Source organism: Brachyhypopomus gauderio, unplaced genomic scaffold (genome assembly GCF_052324685.1).
Source record: "Brachyhypopomus gauderio isolate BG-103 unplaced genomic scaffold, BGAUD_0.2 sc361, whole genome shotgun sequence".
Classification (NCBI taxonomy): domain Eukaryota; kingdom Metazoa; phylum Chordata; class Actinopteri; order Gymnotiformes; family Hypopomidae; genus Brachyhypopomus; species Brachyhypopomus gauderio.
In genome coordinates this window covers 1-20,537 of record NW_027507182.1, presented here as the reverse complement: position 1 = coordinate 20,537, position 20,537 = coordinate 1, and the positions used below count along the sequence as shown (strand labels likewise).

Sequence of the window (20,537 nt, the reverse complement as noted above, 5' to 3'; positions counted from 1 at the left end):
TCACGTGATCTATGCCGTTGCACAACTGTTCTCTGTCCCCCTGTGCAGGACGTGAGGTATCCAGAGTATCTGGACATGCGTCCGTTCATGTCGCAGTCCCACGGAGAGCCACAGCTCTACGGCCTGTACGCTGTGCTGGTCCACTCCGGGATTAGCTGCCACGCCGGACACTACTACTGCTATGTGAAGGTTTGATGTGCTGCGCGGTTTCAGCATTCTCTGCGTTTTTGCACTGAGTTTCTGCTCTAGCTAATGGATGGAATAATGTTTTTATTTCAGTCTGGTAATGAGCAGTGGTATAAGATGAACGACGCATCAGTAACTGTAAGCGACATACAATCAGTGCTGAATAAACAAGCATATTTACTGTTCTACATCCGGTAAGTTCAACTTAATGTTTAAACCAACTCCAGATTTTTGAATAGTGGAATATTTAGAAAGGCATTTTATACACTTTTATTGACTGTAACTCTGTGACCCGTGGTCCCGGTCATTGCTCCCCTCGCCCGGTCAGCACGGCCAAGGTGAACGGGCCTCAGTTCACCTCCACCTCCGTCATCAGTCCACAGCTTTCTCCTCACATGGCAAAGGTATCACCGCACCACTGCACCATGCCAGGAAATCTGACTGGGAACTGGTTGTTATTGTTCACTAGTATAATTGAGAGGGCTGTGTTTTGTTTGTTTACACTGTTAAACTCTTACTTTCTGTTCCTGATATTCAGATTTCCCATAACTGACCGCTGTTCACTTTGCAGAATAACTCTCCCATGAAGGAGGACCAAGGTGGCTCAAAGCCTGGCGGGAGCAACAGCAGCAGCGTCCCGAAGAGCCAGCCCAGCCCCTGCAGTTCTTCGGCTGCCGCATCCCCGACCTCAGACCTCAGACGGCCTGTGCAGGTGAACGGTGGCACCACCGCTCACAATAGAGCAGCATCTCTGTCTGGTGCGCCAGGCTCTAGTGAAGGCAGACGAGCGCGTGAGGAGCGGAAGTGTGATAAAGATTCTGAGCAGCCACACCTTTCCTCCACACTGAAGGAGCGAGGCAGATCCAGGCAGGGACATTATCGCGAGCGGGAAAACCGGAGTCGGGAGCGCTACGGGCACCGCCATCGCCATCGCCATCGTCCCAACAGAGACCACCATACTGATAAGGATCGCTCGGCCAGTCGAGAGAGGATCCCTGGAGAGCGAGAGGGAGATCGCCACCGGGACGGGCACACCCACCACCGCCGAGACCACTACCACCACCGGCGCCATCACAGCAGCAAGGACGAACGAGACCGGGATGTGGAGAATGGTCAAGGTGACTTCCCTCGCTCATTTGAGTACTATGTTGGGAAGAAAGACTCGGGACACAAGCGGGCTAAAGCACCACGCACCGCCAGCCCTGCCCCGCGGCCCCAGGCACAAAAGCGTAGCCTGTCGGACAGGGAGGATCCATGTGAAGAGCGGCCTGTCAAAAAACATAAGAAATCCAAGAAGAAGAACAAGGACAAGCGGAGGTAAGGAGCTATTTATGTTGCATGAGAACGGCCATTGCTATACTGTGTGTGACCAGGAGGGGTCAGCAAACAGAACTGTTACTGTTGTAGAAAATCTAGCAACCATAAGCCAGAAAGTGTACTACAGTTTCCTTAAGCAAATCATTTTCAATCTGCAGGAGTTCTGAGAGGGACCCATCAGACAGGAATGGGGACAGCAGCTCCTTCCGACACAAAAAGATGAAAAAGAAGAGGAGGAGGCACAACTTGGAGGAGGAGCCTCGTATGGAGTGTCGCTCTGGCCACAGCTTAGACAAACGTAAGCGCCGCCTCAGCTCCGACCCAGACGAGTCTTCACCCAGCGCCAAGCGACCTACTACTGAGGACTATTACCAGACTCAGTAGATCGTGCTCTGATGCCACGCTCCCTCCTTCGCCTTCCTCTGGACAGACAAAAGCGATGTCCGAGCCTCTTACTCAGGATGTCGCTCCCCTGCTGTCCCCGCCTCCTCACAGGCCCCATTCAGCCCCCGAGACGCCAGCTAAGCCAACCGACACCACGCCTCGCACCCAGACGGCCTCGGCTGAGGAGCCCATCTACTGCCACGACACCCATGTGACGAAAGGCACCACGGCGCCCCCAGAGGCCAACCACGACCTCTGCTCACAGGGGGGCGACGGGCACGTGGCTTTAGAGAGGCCCGTGGCAACCGCGGACGCCTTTGTGCCCAACGGCGATGACTGCAGGGAAGATGCGGCGGCGTCTCTGTCTGGTGCGCCAGGCTCTAGAGAAGGCAGACGAGCGCGTGAGGAGCGGAAGTGTGTGCGCCGCCTCAGCTGCGACCCAGACGGGTCTTCACCCAGCGCCAAGCGACCTACTACTGAGGACTAATACCAAGTTAACGTCACTCAGGTGCATAAGGGTCAACTTTCTTTCCAAGTTTCAATTATCCATTACAAACTAGTAATGAGCAGTGGTATGAGATGAACGATGCATTAGTATCTGTAAGTGACATACGATCAGTGCTGAACCAACAGGCGTACTTACTGTTCTACATCCAGTCATTTCAATCTAATGTTTAAACCATTATATTTAGAATATTTAGAAAGGCATTTTATACACTTTTATCCCCCCCCCCCCCCCAATCCATCATTTTTAGGTCAACAGATCTTAAACTGAGACTGTAACTCTGTGACCCGTGGTCCCGGTCATTGCTCCCCTCGCCCGGTCAGCACGGCCAAGGTGAACGGGCCTCAGTTCACCTCCACCTCCTTCATCAGTCCACAGCTTCCTCCTCACATGGCAAAGGTATCACCGCACCACTGCACCATGCCAGGAAATCTGACTGGGAACTGGTTGTTATTGTTCACTAGTATAATTGAGAGGGCTGTGTTTTGTGTGTTTACACTGTTAAACTCTTACTTTCTGTTCCTGATATTCAGATTTCCCATAACTGACCGCTGTTCACTTTGCAGAATAACTCTCCCATGAAGGAGGACCAAGGTGGCTCAAAGCCTGGCAGCAGCAACAGCGGCAGCGTCCCGAAGAGCCGGCCCAGCACCTGCAGTTCTTCGGCTGCCGCATCCCACCTGCGCCCGCTGCCCTCGTCCTCTTCCTCCAGCGCACCACAGTCTACCTCAGACCTCAGTTGGCCTGTGCAGGTGAACGGTGGCGCCGCCGCTCACAATAGAGCAGCTTTCCTGGTTCCGTATGGCCAAGAGTCATCCGACGAGTCCGACCAGGAAGGCGGAGCCTTGGATAATGGCACAGGGAAGTCTTACCCTGGTGCCAAGGCATCCGACGGGAAAGGTGGGATGGATGGTCCCCTCTTCCACAGCTCAAGCTGCCTCACGCCCAAGACCAACGGAGAGAGGCCCGTGGCAACCGCGGACGCCTTTGTGCCCAACGACGATGACTGGGATAAAGGTGCTCTTTACTTCTGTCCCTTAACACACGGCAAGACTATCTTGGATAAGTCTGAGGCACACCGGTTTATCTCTGGAGATAAACCAAGCTCTATTTGTTGTCATGGGACCACTAGTGGTGAATTTACTGTGGTCTGTGTTGCCTATTATCTTTTCTGTCCTCATTGTGAATTTGGTTGTGTTTGTAGATGTAAGAAAATGGTTCATGCCTCAAAAAGATTTACCGTCCGCCGTAGCTCGAATGTGCTCACCATTGCTTTAAAGCGCTTCGACTTCAACGGAAGCAAAATTGCAAAGGTTTGACCACCGTACTTAATTCTGCCGCACTGTTGTACACTTTCCTTAGTCGTTTCACGTGATCTATGCCGTTGCACAACTGTTCTCTGTCCCCCTGTGCAGGACGTGAGGTATCCAGAGTATCTGGACATGCGTCCGTTCATGTCGCAGTCCCACGGAGAGCCACAGCTCTACGGCCTGTACGCTGTGCTCGTCCACTCCAGGTTTAGCTGCCACGCCGGACACTACTACTGCTATGTGAAGGTTTGATGTGCTGCGCGGTTTCAGCATTCTCTGCGTTTTTGCACTGAGTTTCTGCTCTAGCTAATGGATGGAATAATGTTTTTATTTCAGTCTGGTAATGGGCAGTGGTATAAGATGAACGACGCATCAGTAACTGTAAGCGACATACAATCAGTGCTGAACCAACAAGCGTATTTACTGTTCTACATCCGGTAAGTTCAACCTAATGTTTAAACCAGCTCCAGATTTTTGAATAGTGGAATATTTAGAAAGGCATTTTATACACTTTTATTGACTGTAACTCTGTGACCCGTGGTCCCGGTCATTGCTCCCCTCGCCCGGTCAGCACGGCCAAGGTGAACGGGCCTCAGTTCACCTCCACCTCCGTCATCAGTCCACAGCTTTCTCCTCACATGGCAAAGGTATCACTACACCACTGCACCATGCCAGGAAATCTGACTTGGAACTGGTTGTTATTGTTCACTAGTATAATTGAGAGGGCTGTGTTTTGTTTGTTTACACTGTTAAACTCTTACTTTCTGTTCCTTATATTCAGATTTCCCATAACTGACCGCTGTTCACTTTGCAGAATAACTCTCCCATGAAGGAGGACCAAGGTGGCTCAAAGCCTGGCAGCAGTGTCCCGAAGAGCCAGCCCAGTCACTGCATTTCTTCGGCTGCCGCATCCCCGACCTCTGACCTCAGACGGCCTGTGCAGGTGAACGGCGGCGCCGCCGCTCACAATAGAGCAGCATCTCTGTCTGGTGCGCCAGGCTCTAGTGAAGGCAGACGAGCGCGTGAGGAGCGGAAGTGTGATAAAGACTCTGAGCAGCCACACCTTTCCTCCACCCTGAAGGAGCGAGGCAGATCCAGGCAGGGACATTATCGAGAGCGGGAAACCCGGAGTCGGGAGCGCTACGGGCACCGCCATCGCCATCGCCATCGTCCCAACAGAGACCACCATACTGATAAGGATCGCTCGGCCAGTCGAGAGAGGATCCCTGGAGAGCGAGAGGGAGATCGCCACCGGGACGGGCACACCCACCACCGCCGAGACCACTACCACCACCGGCGCCATCACAGCAGCAAGGACGAACGAGACCGGGATGTGGAGAATGGTCAAGGTGACTTCCCTCGCTCATTTGAGTACTATGTTGGGAAGAAAGACTCGGGACACAAGCGGGCTAAAGCACCACGCCCCGCCAGCCCTGCCCCGCGGCCCCAGGCACAAAAGCGTAGCCTGTCGGACAGGGAGGATCCATGTGAAGAGCGGCCTGTCAAAAAACATAAGAAATCCAAGAAGAAGAACAAGGACAAGCGGAGGTAAGGAGCTATTTATGTTGCATGAGAACGGCCATTGCTATACTGTGTGTGACCAGGAGGGGTCAGCAAACAGAACTGTTACTGTTGTAGAAAATCTAGCAACCATAAGCCAGAAAGTGTACTACAGTTTCCTTAAGCAAATCATTTTCAATCTGCAGGAGTTCTGAGAGGGACCCATCAGACAGGAATGGGGACAGCAGCTCCTTCCGACACAAAAAGATGAAAAAGAAGAGGAGGAGGCACAACTTGGAGGAGGAGCCTCGTATGGAGTGTCGCTCTGGCCACAGCTTAGACAAACGTAAGCGCCGCCTCAGCTCCGACCCAGACGAGTCTTCACCCAGCGCCAAGCGACCTACTACTGAGGACTATTACCAGACTCAGTAGATCGTGCTCTGATGCCACGCTCCCTCCTTCGCCTTCCTCTGGACAGACAAAAGCGATGTCCGACCCTCTCACTCAGGATGTCGCTCCCCCGCTGTCCCCGCCTCCTCACAGGCCCCATTCAGCCCCCGAGACGCCAGCTAAGCCAACCGACACCACGCCTCGCACCCAGATGGCCTCGGCTGAGGAGCCCATCTACTGCCACGACACCCATGTGACGAAAGGCACCACGGCGCCCCCAGAGGCCAACCACGACCTCTGCTCACAGGGGGGCGACGGGCACGTGGCTTTAGAGAGGCCCGTGGCAACCGCGGACGCCTTTGTGCCCAACGAGGATGACTGCAGGGAAGATGCGGTGGCGTCTCTGTCTGGTGCGCCAGGCTCTAGAGAAGGCAGACGAGCGCGTGAGGAGCGGAAGTGTGTGCGCCGCCTCAGCTGCGACCCAGACGGGTCTTCACCCAGCGCCAAGCGACCTACTACTGAGGACTATTACCAACTTAACGTCACTCAGGTGCATAAGGGTCAACTTTCTTTCCAAGTTTCAATTATCCATTACAAACTAGTAATGAGCAGTGGTATGAGATGAACGATGCATCAGTATCTCTAAGTGACATACGATCAGTGCTGAACCAACAGGCGTACTTACTGTTCTACATCCAGTCATTTCAATCTAATGTTTAAACCATTATATTTAGAATATTTAGAAAGGCATTTTATACACTTTTATTCCCCCCCCCCCAATCCATCATTTTTAGGTCAACAGATCTTAAACTGAGACTGTAACTCTGTGACCCGTGGTCCCGGTCATTGCTCCCCTCGCCCGGTCAGCACGGCCAAGGTGAACGGGCCTCAGTTCACCTCCACCTCCTTCATCGGTCCACAGCTTCCTCCTCACATGGCAAAGGTATCACCGCACCACTGCACCATGCCAGGAAATCTGACTGGGAACTGGTTGTTATTGTTCACTAGTATAATTGAGAGGGCTGTGTTTTGTTAGTTTACACTGTTAAACTCTTACTTTCTGTTCCTTATATTCAGATTTCCCATAACTGACCGCTGTTCACTTTGCAGAATAACTCTCCCATGAAGGAGGACCATGGTGGCTCAAAGCCTGGCGGCAGCAACAGCAGCAGCGTCCCGAAGAGCCGGCCCAGCCCCTGCAGTTCTTCGGCTGCCGCATCCCACCTGCGCCCGCTGCCCTCGTCCTCTTCCTCCAGCGCACCACAGTCTACCTCAGACCTCAGTTGGCCTGTGCAGGTGAACGGTGGCGCCACCGCTCACAATAGAGCAGCTTTCCTGGTTCCGTATGGCCAAGAGTCATCCGACGAGTCCGACCAGGAAGGCGGAGCCTTGGATAATGGCACAGGGAAGTCTTACCCTGGTGCCAAGGCATCCGACGGGAAAGGTGGGATGGATGGTCCCCTCTTCCACAGCTCAAGCTCCCTCACGCCCAAGACCAACGGAGAGAGGCCCGTGGCAACCGCAGACGCCTTTGTGCCCAACGATGATGACTGGGATAAAGGTGCTCTTTACTTCTGTCCCTTAACACACGGCAAGTCTATCTTGGATAAGTCTGAGGCACACCAGTTTATCTCTGGAGATAAACCAAGCTCTATTTGTTGTCATGGGACCACTAGTGGTGAATTTACTGTGGTCTGTGTTGCCTATTATCTTTTCTGTCCTCATTGTGAATTTGGTTGTGTTTGTAGATGTAAGAAAATGGTTCATGCCTGAAAAAGATTTACCGTCCACCGTAGCTCGAATGTGCTCACCATTGTTTTAAAGCGCTTCGACTTCAACGGAAGCAAAATTGCAAAGGTTTGACCACCGTACTTAATTCTGCCGCACTGTTGTACACTTTCCTTAGTCGTTGCACGTGATCTATGCCGTTGCACAACTGTTCTCTGTCCCCCTGTGCAGGACGTGAGGTATCCAGAGTATCTGGACATGCGTCCGTTCATGTCGCAGTCCCACGGAGAGCCACAGCTCTACGGCCTGTACGCTGTGCTGGTCCACTCCGGGATTAGCTGCCACGCCGGACACTACTACTGCTATGTGAAGGTTTGATGTGCTGCGCGGTTTCAGCAATCTCTGCGTTTTTGCACTGAGTTTCTGCTCTAGCTAATGGATGGAATAATGTTTTTATTTCAGTCTGGTAATGGGCAGTGGTATAAGATGAACGACGCATCAGTAACTGTAAGCGACATACAATCAGTGCTGAACCAACAAGCGTATTTACTGTTCTACATCCGGTAAGTTCAACCTAATGTTTAAACCAGCTCCAGATTTTTGAATAGTGGAATATTTAGAAAGGTATTTTATACACTTTTATTGACTGTAACTCTGTGACCCGTGGTCCCGGTCATTGCTCCCCTCGCCCGGTCAGCACGGCCAAGGTGAACGGGCCTCAGTTCACCTCCACCTCCTTCATCGGTCCACAGCTTCCTCCTCACATGGCAAAGGTATCACCGCACCACTGCACCATGCCAGGAAATCTGACTGGGAACTGGTTGTTATTGTTCACTAGTATAATTGAGAGGGCTGTGTTTTGTTTGTTTACACTGTTAAACTCTTACTTTCTGTTCCTGATATTCAGATTTCCCATAACTGACCGCTGTTCACTTTGCAGAATAACTCTCCCGTGAAGGAGGACCAAGGTGGCTCAAAGCCTGGCGGCAGCAACAGCGGCAGCGTCCCGAAGAGCCAGCCCAGCCCCTGCAGTTCTTCGGCTGCCGCATCCCCGACCTCTGACCTCAGACGGCCTGTGCAGGTGAACGGTGGCGCCGCCGCTCACAATAGAGCAGCATCTCTGTCTGGTGCGCCAGGCTCTAGTGAAGGCAGACGAGCGCGTGAGGAGCGGAAGTGTGATAAAGACTCTGGGCAGCCACACCTTTCCTCCACCCTGAAGGAGCGAGGCAGATCCAGGCAGGGACATTATCGCGAGCGGGAAAACCGGAGTCGGGAGCGCTACGGGCACCGCCATCGCCATCGCCATCGTTCCAACAGAGACCACCATACTGATAAGGATCGCTCGGCCAGTCGAGAGAGGATCCCTGGAGAGCGAGAGGGAGATCGCCACCGGGACGGGCACACCCACCACCGCCGAGACCACTACCACCACCGGCGCCATCACAGCAGCAAGGACGAACGAGACCGGGATGTGGAGAATGGTCAAGGTGACTTCCCTCGCTCATTTGAGTACTATGTTGGGAAGAAAGACTCGGGACACAAGCGGGCTAAAGCACCACGCCCCGCCAGCCCTGCCCCGCGGCCCCAGGCACAAAAGCGTAGCCTGTCGGACAGGGAGGATCCATGTGAAGAGCGGCCTGTCAAAAAACATAAGAAATCCAAGAAGAAGAAGAAGGACAAGCGGAGGTAAGGAGCTATTTATGTTGCATGAGAACGGCCATTGCTATACTGTGTGTGACCAGGAGGGGTCAGCAAACAGAACTGTTACTGTTGTAGAAAATCTAGCAACCATAAGCCAGAAAGTGTACTACAGTTTCCTTAAGCAAATCATTTTCAATCTGCAGGAGTTCTGAGAGGGACCCATCAGACAGGAATGGGGACAGCAGCTCCTTCCGACACAAAAAGATGAAAAAGAAGAGGAGGAGGCACAACTTGGAGGAGGAGCCTCGAATGGAGTGTCGCTCTGGCCACAGCTTAGACAAACGTAAGCGCTGCCTCAGCTCCGACCCAGACGAGTCTTCACCCAGCGCCAAGCGACCTACTACTGAGGACTATTACCAGACTCAGTAGATCGTGCTCTGATGCCACGCTCCCTCCTTCGCCTTCCTCTGGACAGACAAAAGCGATGTCCGAGCCTCTTACTCAGGATATCGCTCCCCTGCTGTCCCCGCCTCCGCACAGGCCCCATTCAGCCCCCGAGACGCCAGCTAAGCCAACCGACACCACGCCTCGCACCCAGACGGCCTCGGCTGAGGAGCCCATCTACTGCCACGACACCCATGTGACGAAAGGCACCACGGCGCCCCCAGAGGCCAACCACGACCTCTGCTCACAGGGGGGCGACGGGCACGTGGCTTTAGAGAGGCCCGTGGCAACCGCGGACGCCTTTGTGCCCAACGGCGATGACTGCAGGGAAGATGCGGTGGCGTCTCTGTCTGGTGCGCCAGGCTCTAGAGAAGGCAGACGAGCGTGTGAGGAGCGGAAGTGTGTGCGCCGCCTCAGCTGCGACCCAGACGGGTCTTCACCCAGCGCCAAGCCACCTACAGTTGTGGTCAAAAGTTTACATACACTTGTAAAAAACATAATGTTATGGCTGTCTTGAGTTTTCAATAAGTTCTACAACTCTTATTTTTCTGTGATAGAGTGATCGGAACACATACATGTTTGTCACAAAAAACAGTCATAAAATTTGGTTCTTTCATAAATTTATTATGGGTCTGCTGAAAATGTCACCAAATCTGCTGGGTCAAAAATATACATACAGCAACATTAGTATTTGGTTACATGTCCCTTGGCCATTTTCACGGCAACTAGGCGCTTTTGGTAGCCATCCACAAGCTCCTGGCAAGCTTCAGGTCGAATGTTTGACCACTCTTCTTGACAGAATTGGTGCAGTTCAGCTAAATGTGATGGTTTTCTTGCATGAACCTGTTTCTTTAGCACTGTCCACATGTTCTCAATGGGGTTTAAGTCAGGACTTTGGGAAGGCCATTCTAAAACCTTAATTCTAGCCTGGTTTAGCCATTCCTTTACCACTTTTGATGTGTGTTTTGGGTCATTGTCTTGTTGGAACACCCAACTGCGCCCAAGACCCAACCTTCGGGCTGATGGTTTTAAGTTTTCCTGCAGAATTTGGAGGTAATCCTCCTTCTTCATTATCCCATTTACTTTCTGCAAAGAACCAGTTCCACTGGCAGCAAAACATCCCCAGAGCATAATACTACCACCACCATGCTTGACAGTAGGCATGGTGTTCCTGGGATTAAAGGCCTCACCTTTTCTCCTCCAAACATATTGCTGGGTGTTGTGGCCAAACAGCTCAATTTTTGTTTCGTCTGACCAGAGAACTTTCCTCCAGAAGGTTTTATCTTTGTCCATGTGATCAGCAGCAAACTTCAGCCGAGTCTTAAGGTGCCTTTTCTGGAGCAAGGGCTTCTTTCTTGCACGGCAGCCTCTCAGTCCATGGCGATGTAAAACACGCTTGACTGTGGAGACTGACACCTGTGTTCCATCAGCTTCCAAATCCTTGCAGACCTGCTTCTTGGTGATTCTTGGTTGACTCTTGACCATCCTGACCAATCTCCTCTCGGCAGCATGTGATAGCTTGCGTTTTCTTCCTGATCGTGGCAGTGACACAACTGTTCCATGCACTTTGTACTTGCGTATAATTGTCTGCACAGTTGCTCTTGGGACCTGTAGCTGCTTTGAAATGGCTCCAAGTGACTTCCCTGACTTGTTCAAGTCAATAATTCGCTTTTTCAGATCCACACTGAGTTCCTTTGACTTTCCCATTGTAGCTTTTGTAGCTGAGTCTAATCACTGGGTCAAATGAGCCCTATTTAAATGGGCTCATGAGAAGTCAACAGCTGTAGTCAATCAGAATCACTTACAAGAAGTGAAGAGGCCATGACATGAAGCTAATTTGATTGACACAACTCGCTACATCACCAAAATTGACAAATTTTGTTGCTGTATGTATATTTTTGACCCAGCAGATTTGGTGACATTTTCAGCAGACCCATAATAAATTTATGAAAGAACCAAATTTTATGACTGTTTTTTGTGACAAACATGTATGTGTTCCGATCACTCTATCACAGAAAAATAAGAGTTGTAGAACTTATTGAAAACTCAAGACAGCCATAACATTATGTTTTTTACAAGTGTATGTAAACTTTTGACCACAACTGTACTACTGAGGACTAATACCAACTTAACGTCACTCAGGTGCATAAGGGTCAACTTTCTTTCCAAGTTTCAATTATCCATTACAAACTAGTAATGAGCAGTGGTATGAAAGGCATTTTATACACTTTTATCCCCCCCCCAATGCATCATTTTTAGGTCAACAGATCTTATGTAACTCTGTGACCCATGGTCCCGGTCATTGCTCCCCTCGCCCGGTCAGCACGGCCAAGGTGAACGGGCCTCAGTTCACCTCCACCTCCGTCATCGGTTCACAGCTTCCTCCTCACATGGCAAAGGTATCACCACACCACTGCACCATGCCAGGAAATCTGACTGGGAACTGGTTGTTATTGTTCACTAGTATAATTGAGAGGGCTGTGTTTTGTTTGTTTACACTGTTAAACTCTTACTTTCTGTTCCTTATATTCAGATTTCCCATAACTGACCGCTGTTCACTTTGCAGAATAACTCTCCCATGAAGGAGGACCAAGGTGGCTCAAAGCCTGGCGGCAGCAACAGCAGCAGCGTCCCGAAGAGCCGGCCCAGCCCCTGCAGTTCTTCGGCTGCCGCATCCCACCTGCGCCCGCTGCCCTCGTCCTCTTCCTCCAGCGCACCACAGTCTACCTCAGACCTCAGTTGGCCTGTGCAGGTGAACGGTGGCGCCGCCGCTCACAATAGAGCAGCTTTCCTGGTTCCGTATGGCCAAGAGTCATCCGACGAGTCCGACCAGGAAGGCGGAGCCTTGGATAATGGCACAGGGAAGTCTTACCCTGGTGCCAAGGCATCCGACGGGAAAGGTGGGATGGATGGTCCCCTCTTCCACAGCTCAAGCTCCCTCACGCCCAAGACCAACGGTTCCAGTTGCTTCCCCGGAATTCTCCCACGAGAAAACGGATCGGGACTTGTTCACAGTGCCCAAAATGGCCACCATAAAGTCAATGGCTTCAAACCATGTGATAAGGTATAAATTGATCAGTCAAAGCTGATTAAGCGATGGTGTTTTCGGTGGGGTACCTTTTTTATCACAGTATTTTTTAAATTCTGCATATGTATGTTTTATATTACTTTAACATTTAAAGACCAAAAATGCTTTCATTTGAATATTTGCAAACAGCACATGGTTTCCTGGTTCTACTCCTGAAATGCTATAGCTGTGTAGTTCCATCAGCTTCAGTATTCAGATAATACTATTAGACAAGAGGAATTAGACAGAGGAATTGTGAACCCATTAAGTAATATAATCGGTAAACTGAAGCCATCAAATGGCCGTTAACAGCTTTTTGTTGCTTGCGTTGTTCAGGCTACAGAAATTGGAGCATCTTTATCTTCCCTGGTGAGCCCCACCAGCGGGTTGGACTCCCAGCTCAGAAAGAACGCATACAGGTACACAAGCCGCTCTGGTCATCTTTCAGATTCACTCATTCAGCGAATAGAAAGGAAACACTGCAGGTAGATGAAGTGAGTAACACTGCTGCCTTTTTCTTCTCTGTTCAGCTCCAAGCCATCGTGCTCTGATGCCACGCTCCCTCCTTCGCCTTCCTCTGGACGGACAAAAGCGATGTCCGAGCCTCTCACTCAACATGTCCCCGCTGTCCCCGCCTCCGCACAGGCCCCATTCAGCCCCCGAGACGCCAGCTAAGCCAACCGACACCACGCCTCGCACCCAGACGGCCTCGGCTGAGGAGCCCATCTACTGCTACGACACCCATGTGACGAAAGGCACCACGGCGCCCCCAGAGGCCAACCACGACCTCTGCTCACAGGGGGGCGACGGGCACGTGGCTTTAGAGAGGCCCGTGGCAACCGCGGACGCCTTTGAGCCCAACGGCGATGACTGCAGGGAAGATGCGGCAGCGTCTCTGTCTGGTGCGCCAGGCTCTAGAGAAGGCAGACGAGCGCGTGAGGAGCGGAAGTGTTAAAGACAAGACAAAAGAAATGCTTCCATATGCTCATATAACAAATAAAGTATAATAGCATGTTACCTAAGCAATAACTTGGTTTCTCAGTGCACACAAAATGTAAAGGAACACTGAAATTCAACCTGACCATTAAAAACTGTAAATGAGATTTTCTTGATAATTTACTAGATTCTATACCTTTACATGTCCATGATCTTTACACAACCAGTCCTGCTGATTTAAATGACACAATAAAGTTATGAACAAAATAATTTGTAATGGATAATTCTAGAATGGAAAACAGAAGTATGGGGTTAATGTGGGATGTGCTTAGGAGAAAACTCATCTTAAATATTAGCAGTTTCCAGTTCTAGGGATTTTGGCCGCTTGAAAAAACCAAATGGGCCCCGGTCGTTTGGGGACTGTGTCAGTCATAACTGCACTCCCTCACCTAGCATCTCTGCTTAAATGCTTGTTTAATTCTGAGACTGTGGTTTCCTATTTGTCTGAATTTTCCCATAATGCCAAAAAAATTCTACTACCACCCAAGAATTGGTAGCCTTTGTTTATCCCCCAGGGCAAATGTAGACAGATTCTGCTGTACCATTTTTCAAAAATCCACACTGAAGTCTTAATTTTGTTAGGGCTTGGAGATACATTTCTCAGAAATTGGTTATCAGTTTCTCAGAAGTCTCCCATAATGCCAAAAGAATTCCACTGCTGCATGAGAGTATGAACCCTTAACTATCATAACAGTAAGTTTTTGCATATTTCACTGTACCATTTCCTCATAAATCCATTTTAGGTTCATACTGCATTTAGGTGAATTAAAGCACTCATATCAAATAGGCTGAATCTGTGTAAATATCCTTTTGATCCTGACCAGAGTGAGCTTGTTCACTTTCACTGAAACCGTCATCAAGAACATCATCCTGTTCTTCATCCATGTTGTCAGATTTCTTCTGACAAGTGTCATGACAAACTTCTATCAGGGGACTGATACAGTTAGGTTTTTGCATCTGAGATGCAGAATCCCTCCATCACCTTATTGTGTACTGTAAGGAACCATGTAAAGCATTAAATGGGCCTGAGGCCTCAGCATCAACCCACAGTCTTTGAGAGGTCATAGGTCATAGTTGGGTCAAAGCCTGCTTCAACTGCTTCCTACTAGCATCATACTTGGGTCAAAGCTGATGAATGAAGGACAATTACATCATGACAGTTCAGCTACCAGGTGTAAGAGAGGGAGGAGCTTGAAGGTAAGAGAAAGGGACACGAATGGAGGATTCACATCCAACACTCCAAAATTAAGGTTTTATGTTGTTCTCAACGACTTTGTTATTGCATACCCTGTTGGTGTAAAAAAATAAACTGTTTTTTTCCCATCACCTGACTCCCTGTCCACTGTGTAATTTGGTTTTGTGCATGACACCTAGCTTTAAATTATCAGTCAAGCAACCAATGAGTATATTGAAGATGAGTTGTGAGTGGTGTCATATCATACATGTATTCTCTGAAAGAAGGGATTTGAGTGCCATCCTGCAACTTCTTTCCACCAACAACCCCCTTAAAAGCCAAAATAAACACATCCATTGACATGGTAAATGCCAACAGTAAAATTGTACAACCTGCCATTATGCCCATTTAGACAGCCAAGATATGGTATTTTCACCTGTTTTAAAACAAAATGGGATATCTTCAAAATGGGCTCTCATCCACCTAGTGTCTGGTACCTGAAAGAGGTCATATGCCTTCCACAAAAATTGATTAGTGCTGTGGTACATCCTGAGAAGCCAGAAATGTGCTGATCAACTTCACACAACTATAGCTGCTGGGAATCAGTGCCGGAGTGGCTAATCGGGAGATTCGGGAGGATTCCCGATGGGCCGGCTCATGTCAATCTCTAGTTTGGGCCGATTAGGAGGGAAAAATAATTTTGGGCCGGATTTGGGCATGAAACTCCCGGGCTGAAAAAGTGGCCCACTCCGGCCCTGCTGGGAATTGTGGTTGGAAACAAGGAGAGTAAAAAGGTTTTGATATTAGCAAAAAGCTTGTGATGTTTGGTTATAATTTGAAAGAACAAAATCATCTAAACAGATTTGTAAGGTGTGGTGATTACTCCCGTAAGCATACCTTTAGCTGAAATGGGAGTTCAACTGATTACATGTAATTTTTATTTTCACCACTGGGTGCAACTGACAGCAAGGAATTAGCCACAGATAAAACAAGATAACCACATTCAGTACATTAGTATATTAGCACATTAGTACACTAAAACCAGGGCTTAATTTGAGCCGGATCCTGCCGGAACAGGATCCGGGAACTCTTTCATTTTGAAGGGTGCGTTCCGGGAACTGTCTGCCTCGATCCGGTAACTTTCAAGCCTACTAATTATAAGTTATGAAGAAATCTGTCTGTGTTAAACCAATTAATTGAACAAATAATTCTATAAAATACATTTTTTAAACACAAGAGCCACATTCAGGCTTCCTAAATCACATAAGAGCCCTCCTTTTTAGCGATGCCTTTAGGCGTCTCCCCTATAAAGCTAGTTATACTTTAGCGAGTGACCGTAGCGCGCGACTCCGCACACATCGCGCGAACCTCCGGAGGAGGAGGAGGCGTTTATACTTGCCGCGTCACATTATTTAGTGTGCTAGTTAGTAGTATAAAGAAACACCCCTCAAAAACAGGGGAAGGAATATTTACCTGACAAATTTTAATGTTGCTTTGTGTTTCAGATTTGTAAATTGCTGGAATTTAGGCTAAAGTACTTGAAAATGCACTTAAATGCACTTCTGCACTTAAAACACTTATAAAACACACGTAAATCATTTAAAAGTCATTTATATATACGAATTGGCTTGCTATTTTGACATTTGTGTGCCTAAGCGTTGTGTTTTGTGTGCGTGCCGGTGACATTGTTGGCATCAGTGACCCCTTGTCTCATGCCGCTGTTTGCGTTCTGGCATCGTTTGATTTACAAATTAAGCACTGACTTAACGTTTTAAACGTTTTATCACGACAAGAGCTACGCGATACTGCTCTAAAACACAGTGCTCTGATAAAGAAGATAAATGGAATGTATGGAAGCCCATTTCCGCCACGTAAAATAAAAAAAAAATTGCTATCTCATTATTTTGAGATTCTAAGTCATTATATACTATAGTATCTCAAAATAATGACTTAGTATCTCGAAATAATGAGATAGCAATTTACTTAATAATGAGAAAAAAAAATATGTGCTGTTTTTTTTTTTTTTTTTACTTTAGGTGGTGGGAATGGGCTTCCATATAAATGTCTGTATTGTAAAGACGACATTTTACCCTGATGCTTTTGTCGGCATTTTTCAGGTGCCCTGGATGCTGCTGCTGAAAAAATCAGAGAATTGGAGGTCAAGGTCAGAGAATTAGAATCTCAGCTCAGGGGCCTGCAAATCAACAGATTTTGTGCAACTGATGAGAAGTTCAGATTCTACACCCGTTTTCCATCAGAGAAGGTATTTTTGATCTTTTGGGAGTCGGTTGCTCCCTCAGCATCCAGGTTGGTGTACTGGAGTAAAGCACAGAGGAACGAGGGTGTGATGGAAATTGAGAAACCAAGTCCAAGTCAAAGACTGGCACAACAAGACTGGAAATAACAAGACAGTCTGGAATTCTCAGCCTACTGGAACCAGGAGATGCATGCATGGCAGACAAGGGCTTTGTCATTGACCAGATGCTGTCTGATGTTGGTGCAACACTCATCATCCCCCCCTTCAAGAAATCCACCTGCTTCAGCAAGGAGGACACGGAGAAAACACAAGCCATAGCTCGTCTCTGAATCCTGGTGGAGAGAGCTATCAGAAGAGTCAAAGAATACCACATCTGGCACACAACCATTCCTCTTACCCTTTCAGGCTCAGTGAATCTGCTGTGGACTACCGGTTGTTGTAATGACCAACTACCAAGGTCCCTTAGATTTAAACAGTGATGTACCTGTCTAAATTATTCTTGTAACACTGGAAGAAACAAAGATACAAAATTATTTATAGTTCTATTCATGTTTAATGATGGAATGAAGGTTTTTTGTTTATATTATGTTTTTTTTTTTGTTACAGACCTGTAACAACTTCTTTAAGAGGCTTCTCTGTCCTCCACTCATTACCTGTATTAATGGCACCAGGATGATGTTTCCTCTTGTGAGTCTTGGTTCCTCCCAAGGTTTCTTCCTATAGTTTTTGAAGGAGATTTTCCTTGACCACTGTTGCCTTTGGCTTGCTCACCAGGGTTTTTTTTTTTGTTGTTGATGATTCTGGACTTCTATAAGGGTGCTTTGTGTAAAAACCACTATATAAATACATTTCATTTGATGATTAATGTTTATTAAATGTTCCTTTTCTACACAATGTTTGCATATTTCATTAATTAAGGTAACAGGCTGGTAATATAAATACAGATTTAATACATCAGGGTATATACAGAGATTCTTAAGTTGAATTTAATACCTTTTTAATACCTACAAAATATTTTTTAATACCAGCATGACTTAAAGCGGCGACTGAAGTGGCCTCTCGGTTGTTGCTAACCACTGGCCTAAACCAGTCTTTAAACAGGCATGAAAATGGGTCAGTGTCAGTCCTGCCTCCCTCCTGTCGGTCATGTCTTCTGTTTGTCTTTTATTTTGAAATTTCTTAGTTGTGTCTGTCTTCACTCCCCTGCCCCCTCGTTATTGCTTTCTGCTGTGTCTTGTTGAGTCCCTTGGTCGGTTAGTGTATTTAAGTCTTGTGTTTAATCTCTTGTTTGTATGCGATTTGGTATCTTGGTCTTTTGTGTCTGTAATACTAGTCTGTATGTACTCCTTGTATTTTGTGTGACTTTGGTTTCTCTAGGGGTATTGCTTGTTGATGTCTTTGCTTTTATTTAGCCTTGTCCACCCAGCTATTCCTGTTAGTGTTGTTTGGTTCATAAGTTAGGTGTTTGATTATTCTTGGGGTATGTTTTGTGTGCTTTGTGTATATGTATCAGTTTTGTCATTAAATTCATTGTTCAGTCCGCACTTGCGTTCAGCCCTCTCTCCTAGTTGTTACCGAATAACCGACCTACAATGAACGCAGCGGACAGTGGAGTGAGGCATGTTGCTTGCTTGCCTCCTCCCAAAGATGATGAGGACTTTCAGGTACAGCTGGACTATTTGCAGTCATGTTTCATTTTGGACACTGCAGGTAAACCTGTTGCAATGCCCTCTTTAACTGACTCCCCAGACATGTACGATGGAGAGGAGCGTAATGCTGATGCCTTTGTTCTACAATGTAGCCTGTATTTTCAGTTCCTGACATGCCCTATGCCACCGGAAAAGGCTCTGGTGCTCTTTATGAGGGCAAGACTACAGGGAAAGGCGCTTCAGTGGGCAAACATCATCCTTGCGCACCGGACGGAGGAAGCCTGGACTGTGGAGGGGTTTTTCAAACTCTTACAGGCTAGGTTCTCCGGTGTTGCCCCCCCAGCCCTACAGCATGTCTGAGACTGTAGGTGCTACTACACCTCTTCCTGGAGTGGTCTTCTCCACCAGTATGGTGGATTTTCCTAAGACTTTTTTTGGGGGGGTGCTATGAGCCTATGCGTCGGGCCCTCATGTCTCATCAGACCGACCCCATTGGCAATGTGGGGAGGAAGAGGGGACTGAGGGGCGGCGCAAGGGCATGTCCATGTTCCTCCCCAGATGCTCCAGCGGCCTCGGCGCCTCCTAACCCGCAGACAGACATACATTTGCTATCAAATCAAAGCCCATCCTATCCTCTAAAATATTAATATAAACTGATTCCACTGTAGGCAAGGTAGTTAATCACTGTATGTATAGTGACATAGAACATTTGTGGAATTACGGTAAATTGCAAATAAACAAAATACAACATGACTGTTGTCCACAAACTTTAAATAAATTATGCATGCAATGTATGGATTATATTCAGATATAACCAAAAAACTTCTCTCTGCCTCAGAGGATGAAACATGGACTACTAAAAGCAACCAGAGCTTCCACTTGCCCAAATAATCCATGTACCTCTGAAGGCAAAGCATGAATGATCTCTGCAGCTTCTGCACTGTTACTGTATCTTTGTACCAGTACTCTCCTAATAAGGTGATACATAATATTTAAAATAATATAACAGGTTTGATTATTATTATTTACTTAAACTATTTCCGCTCTTTAAAAAAAAAACTCAGGAGTGTTGTGTCCTGTGGTTTTATTTGTTTCTTTGGTGGCATGCTGAAATGAAATGACAAAAAATGTATGTTAAGGTTTCCTGACTAGACAAGACTAACGTTAATGTTGGACAGTCCGTGTCCCAAACAGCACACTCTGGAACATTACATACTGCACTACTGAAAACACTTCAAACCATGGTGTCCTTTTATTTATTCGTTTATTTGTTTTATTCATTATATTTTATTTTTTACACATTCAGTGTAGTAGCAGTTTTGGACGTGGCCAGAGAGTAATGTAACTTTATGTTTCAGAGAGCTTTCTGACAAGTTTTAATATAAACGTTAGCTAACCCAAACCCTCCTAGTCTGGTACCATAACAGCACATTACAATAAAGCTATTTTATGGTCATATGGTTGGCTATTCATTGCTCTTATCACTGACCTCGCATTTAACTGTGCGTTCACACCGAAAGCGATAAAAATCGCTCTCCGTCGCCGAGTCGCCAGCATCGCATCGCGTGGGGGCGTGTCCAACAAACATCACGCCGGCATGCAGCACGTGACAGATATGCAAATCACATTTTTAAAGCAGGACGCAGTATTTATGTTAATCTATTGATTACAGGACACACGATTATAAAGGAGTGCGTGTATAAAACATAGTGTGTGTATAAAATACATATAGTATATAAACCTAAAATGTTTATGTATTTTTTTTTACTTTTTACCCCAGACCCAAAAATCAAACAGGAATTTAAAAAATCATAACCAATAATCGGGTATACGCTAATGTATTGCAGATGTTTTTTAACAAATGAACAGTATTGAACGAGGGTGTGATGGAAATTGAGAAACCAAGTCCAAACCAAAGACTGGCACTTGTGGATGAATTGTTCATGTACTGCTGCTGTGTTGCAGTTGGCCTGAAAGAGAAGGTTCTTG

The 20,537-nt window shown here is 47.6% G+C and overlaps 4 protein-coding genes across 4 annotated transcripts; all 4 read left to right on the top strand.

The window, feature by feature from the left end:
- Window positions 1–87: 87 nt before the first annotated feature.
- On the top strand, window positions 88–1,887 carry LOC143505051 (uncharacterized). The gene is made up of 5 exons (XM_076996095.1): window positions 88–189; window positions 280–380; window positions 515–590; window positions 758–1,503; window positions 1,662–1,887. Exons 1-5 carry the CDS (start codon window positions 88–90, stop codon window positions 1,885–1,887), a joined length of 1,251 nt encoding a protein of 416 aa, XP_076852210.1.
- A 1,082-nt stretch (window positions 1,888–2,969) lies between these two features.
- LOC143505050 (uncharacterized) lies at window positions 2,970–5,634 on the top strand. Its single transcript, XM_076996093.1, has 7 exons — window positions 2,970–3,409; window positions 3,597–3,705; window positions 3,808–3,948; window positions 4,039–4,139; window positions 4,274–4,349; window positions 4,517–5,250; window positions 5,409–5,634. The coding sequence occupies exons 2-7, from the start codon at window positions 3,607–3,609 to the stop codon at window positions 5,632–5,634; spliced, it is 1,377 nt and encodes a 458-aa protein (XP_076852208.1). The 5' UTR covers window positions 2,970–3,409; window positions 3,597–3,606.
- Window positions 5,635–7,590: 1,956 nt separating this feature from the next.
- Window positions 7,591–9,390, top strand: LOC143505049 (uncharacterized). The gene is made up of 3 exons (XM_076996092.1): window positions 7,591–7,692; window positions 8,261–9,006; window positions 9,165–9,390. The coding sequence occupies exons 1-3, from the start codon at window positions 7,591–7,593 to the stop codon at window positions 9,388–9,390; spliced, it is 1,074 nt and encodes a 357-aa protein (XP_076852207.1).
- A 2,396-nt stretch (window positions 9,391–11,786) lies between these two features.
- Window positions 11,787–13,764, top strand: LOC143505046 (uncharacterized). Its single transcript, XM_076996091.1, has 4 exons — window positions 11,787–11,804; window positions 11,972–12,469; window positions 12,809–12,891; window positions 13,003–13,764. Exons 1-4 carry the CDS (start codon window positions 11,796–11,798, stop codon window positions 13,145–13,147), a joined length of 735 nt encoding a protein of 244 aa, XP_076852206.1. The 5' UTR covers window positions 11,787–11,795; the 3' UTR covers window positions 13,148–13,764.
- The last annotated feature ends 6,773 nt before the right edge of the window (window positions 13,765–20,537 follow it).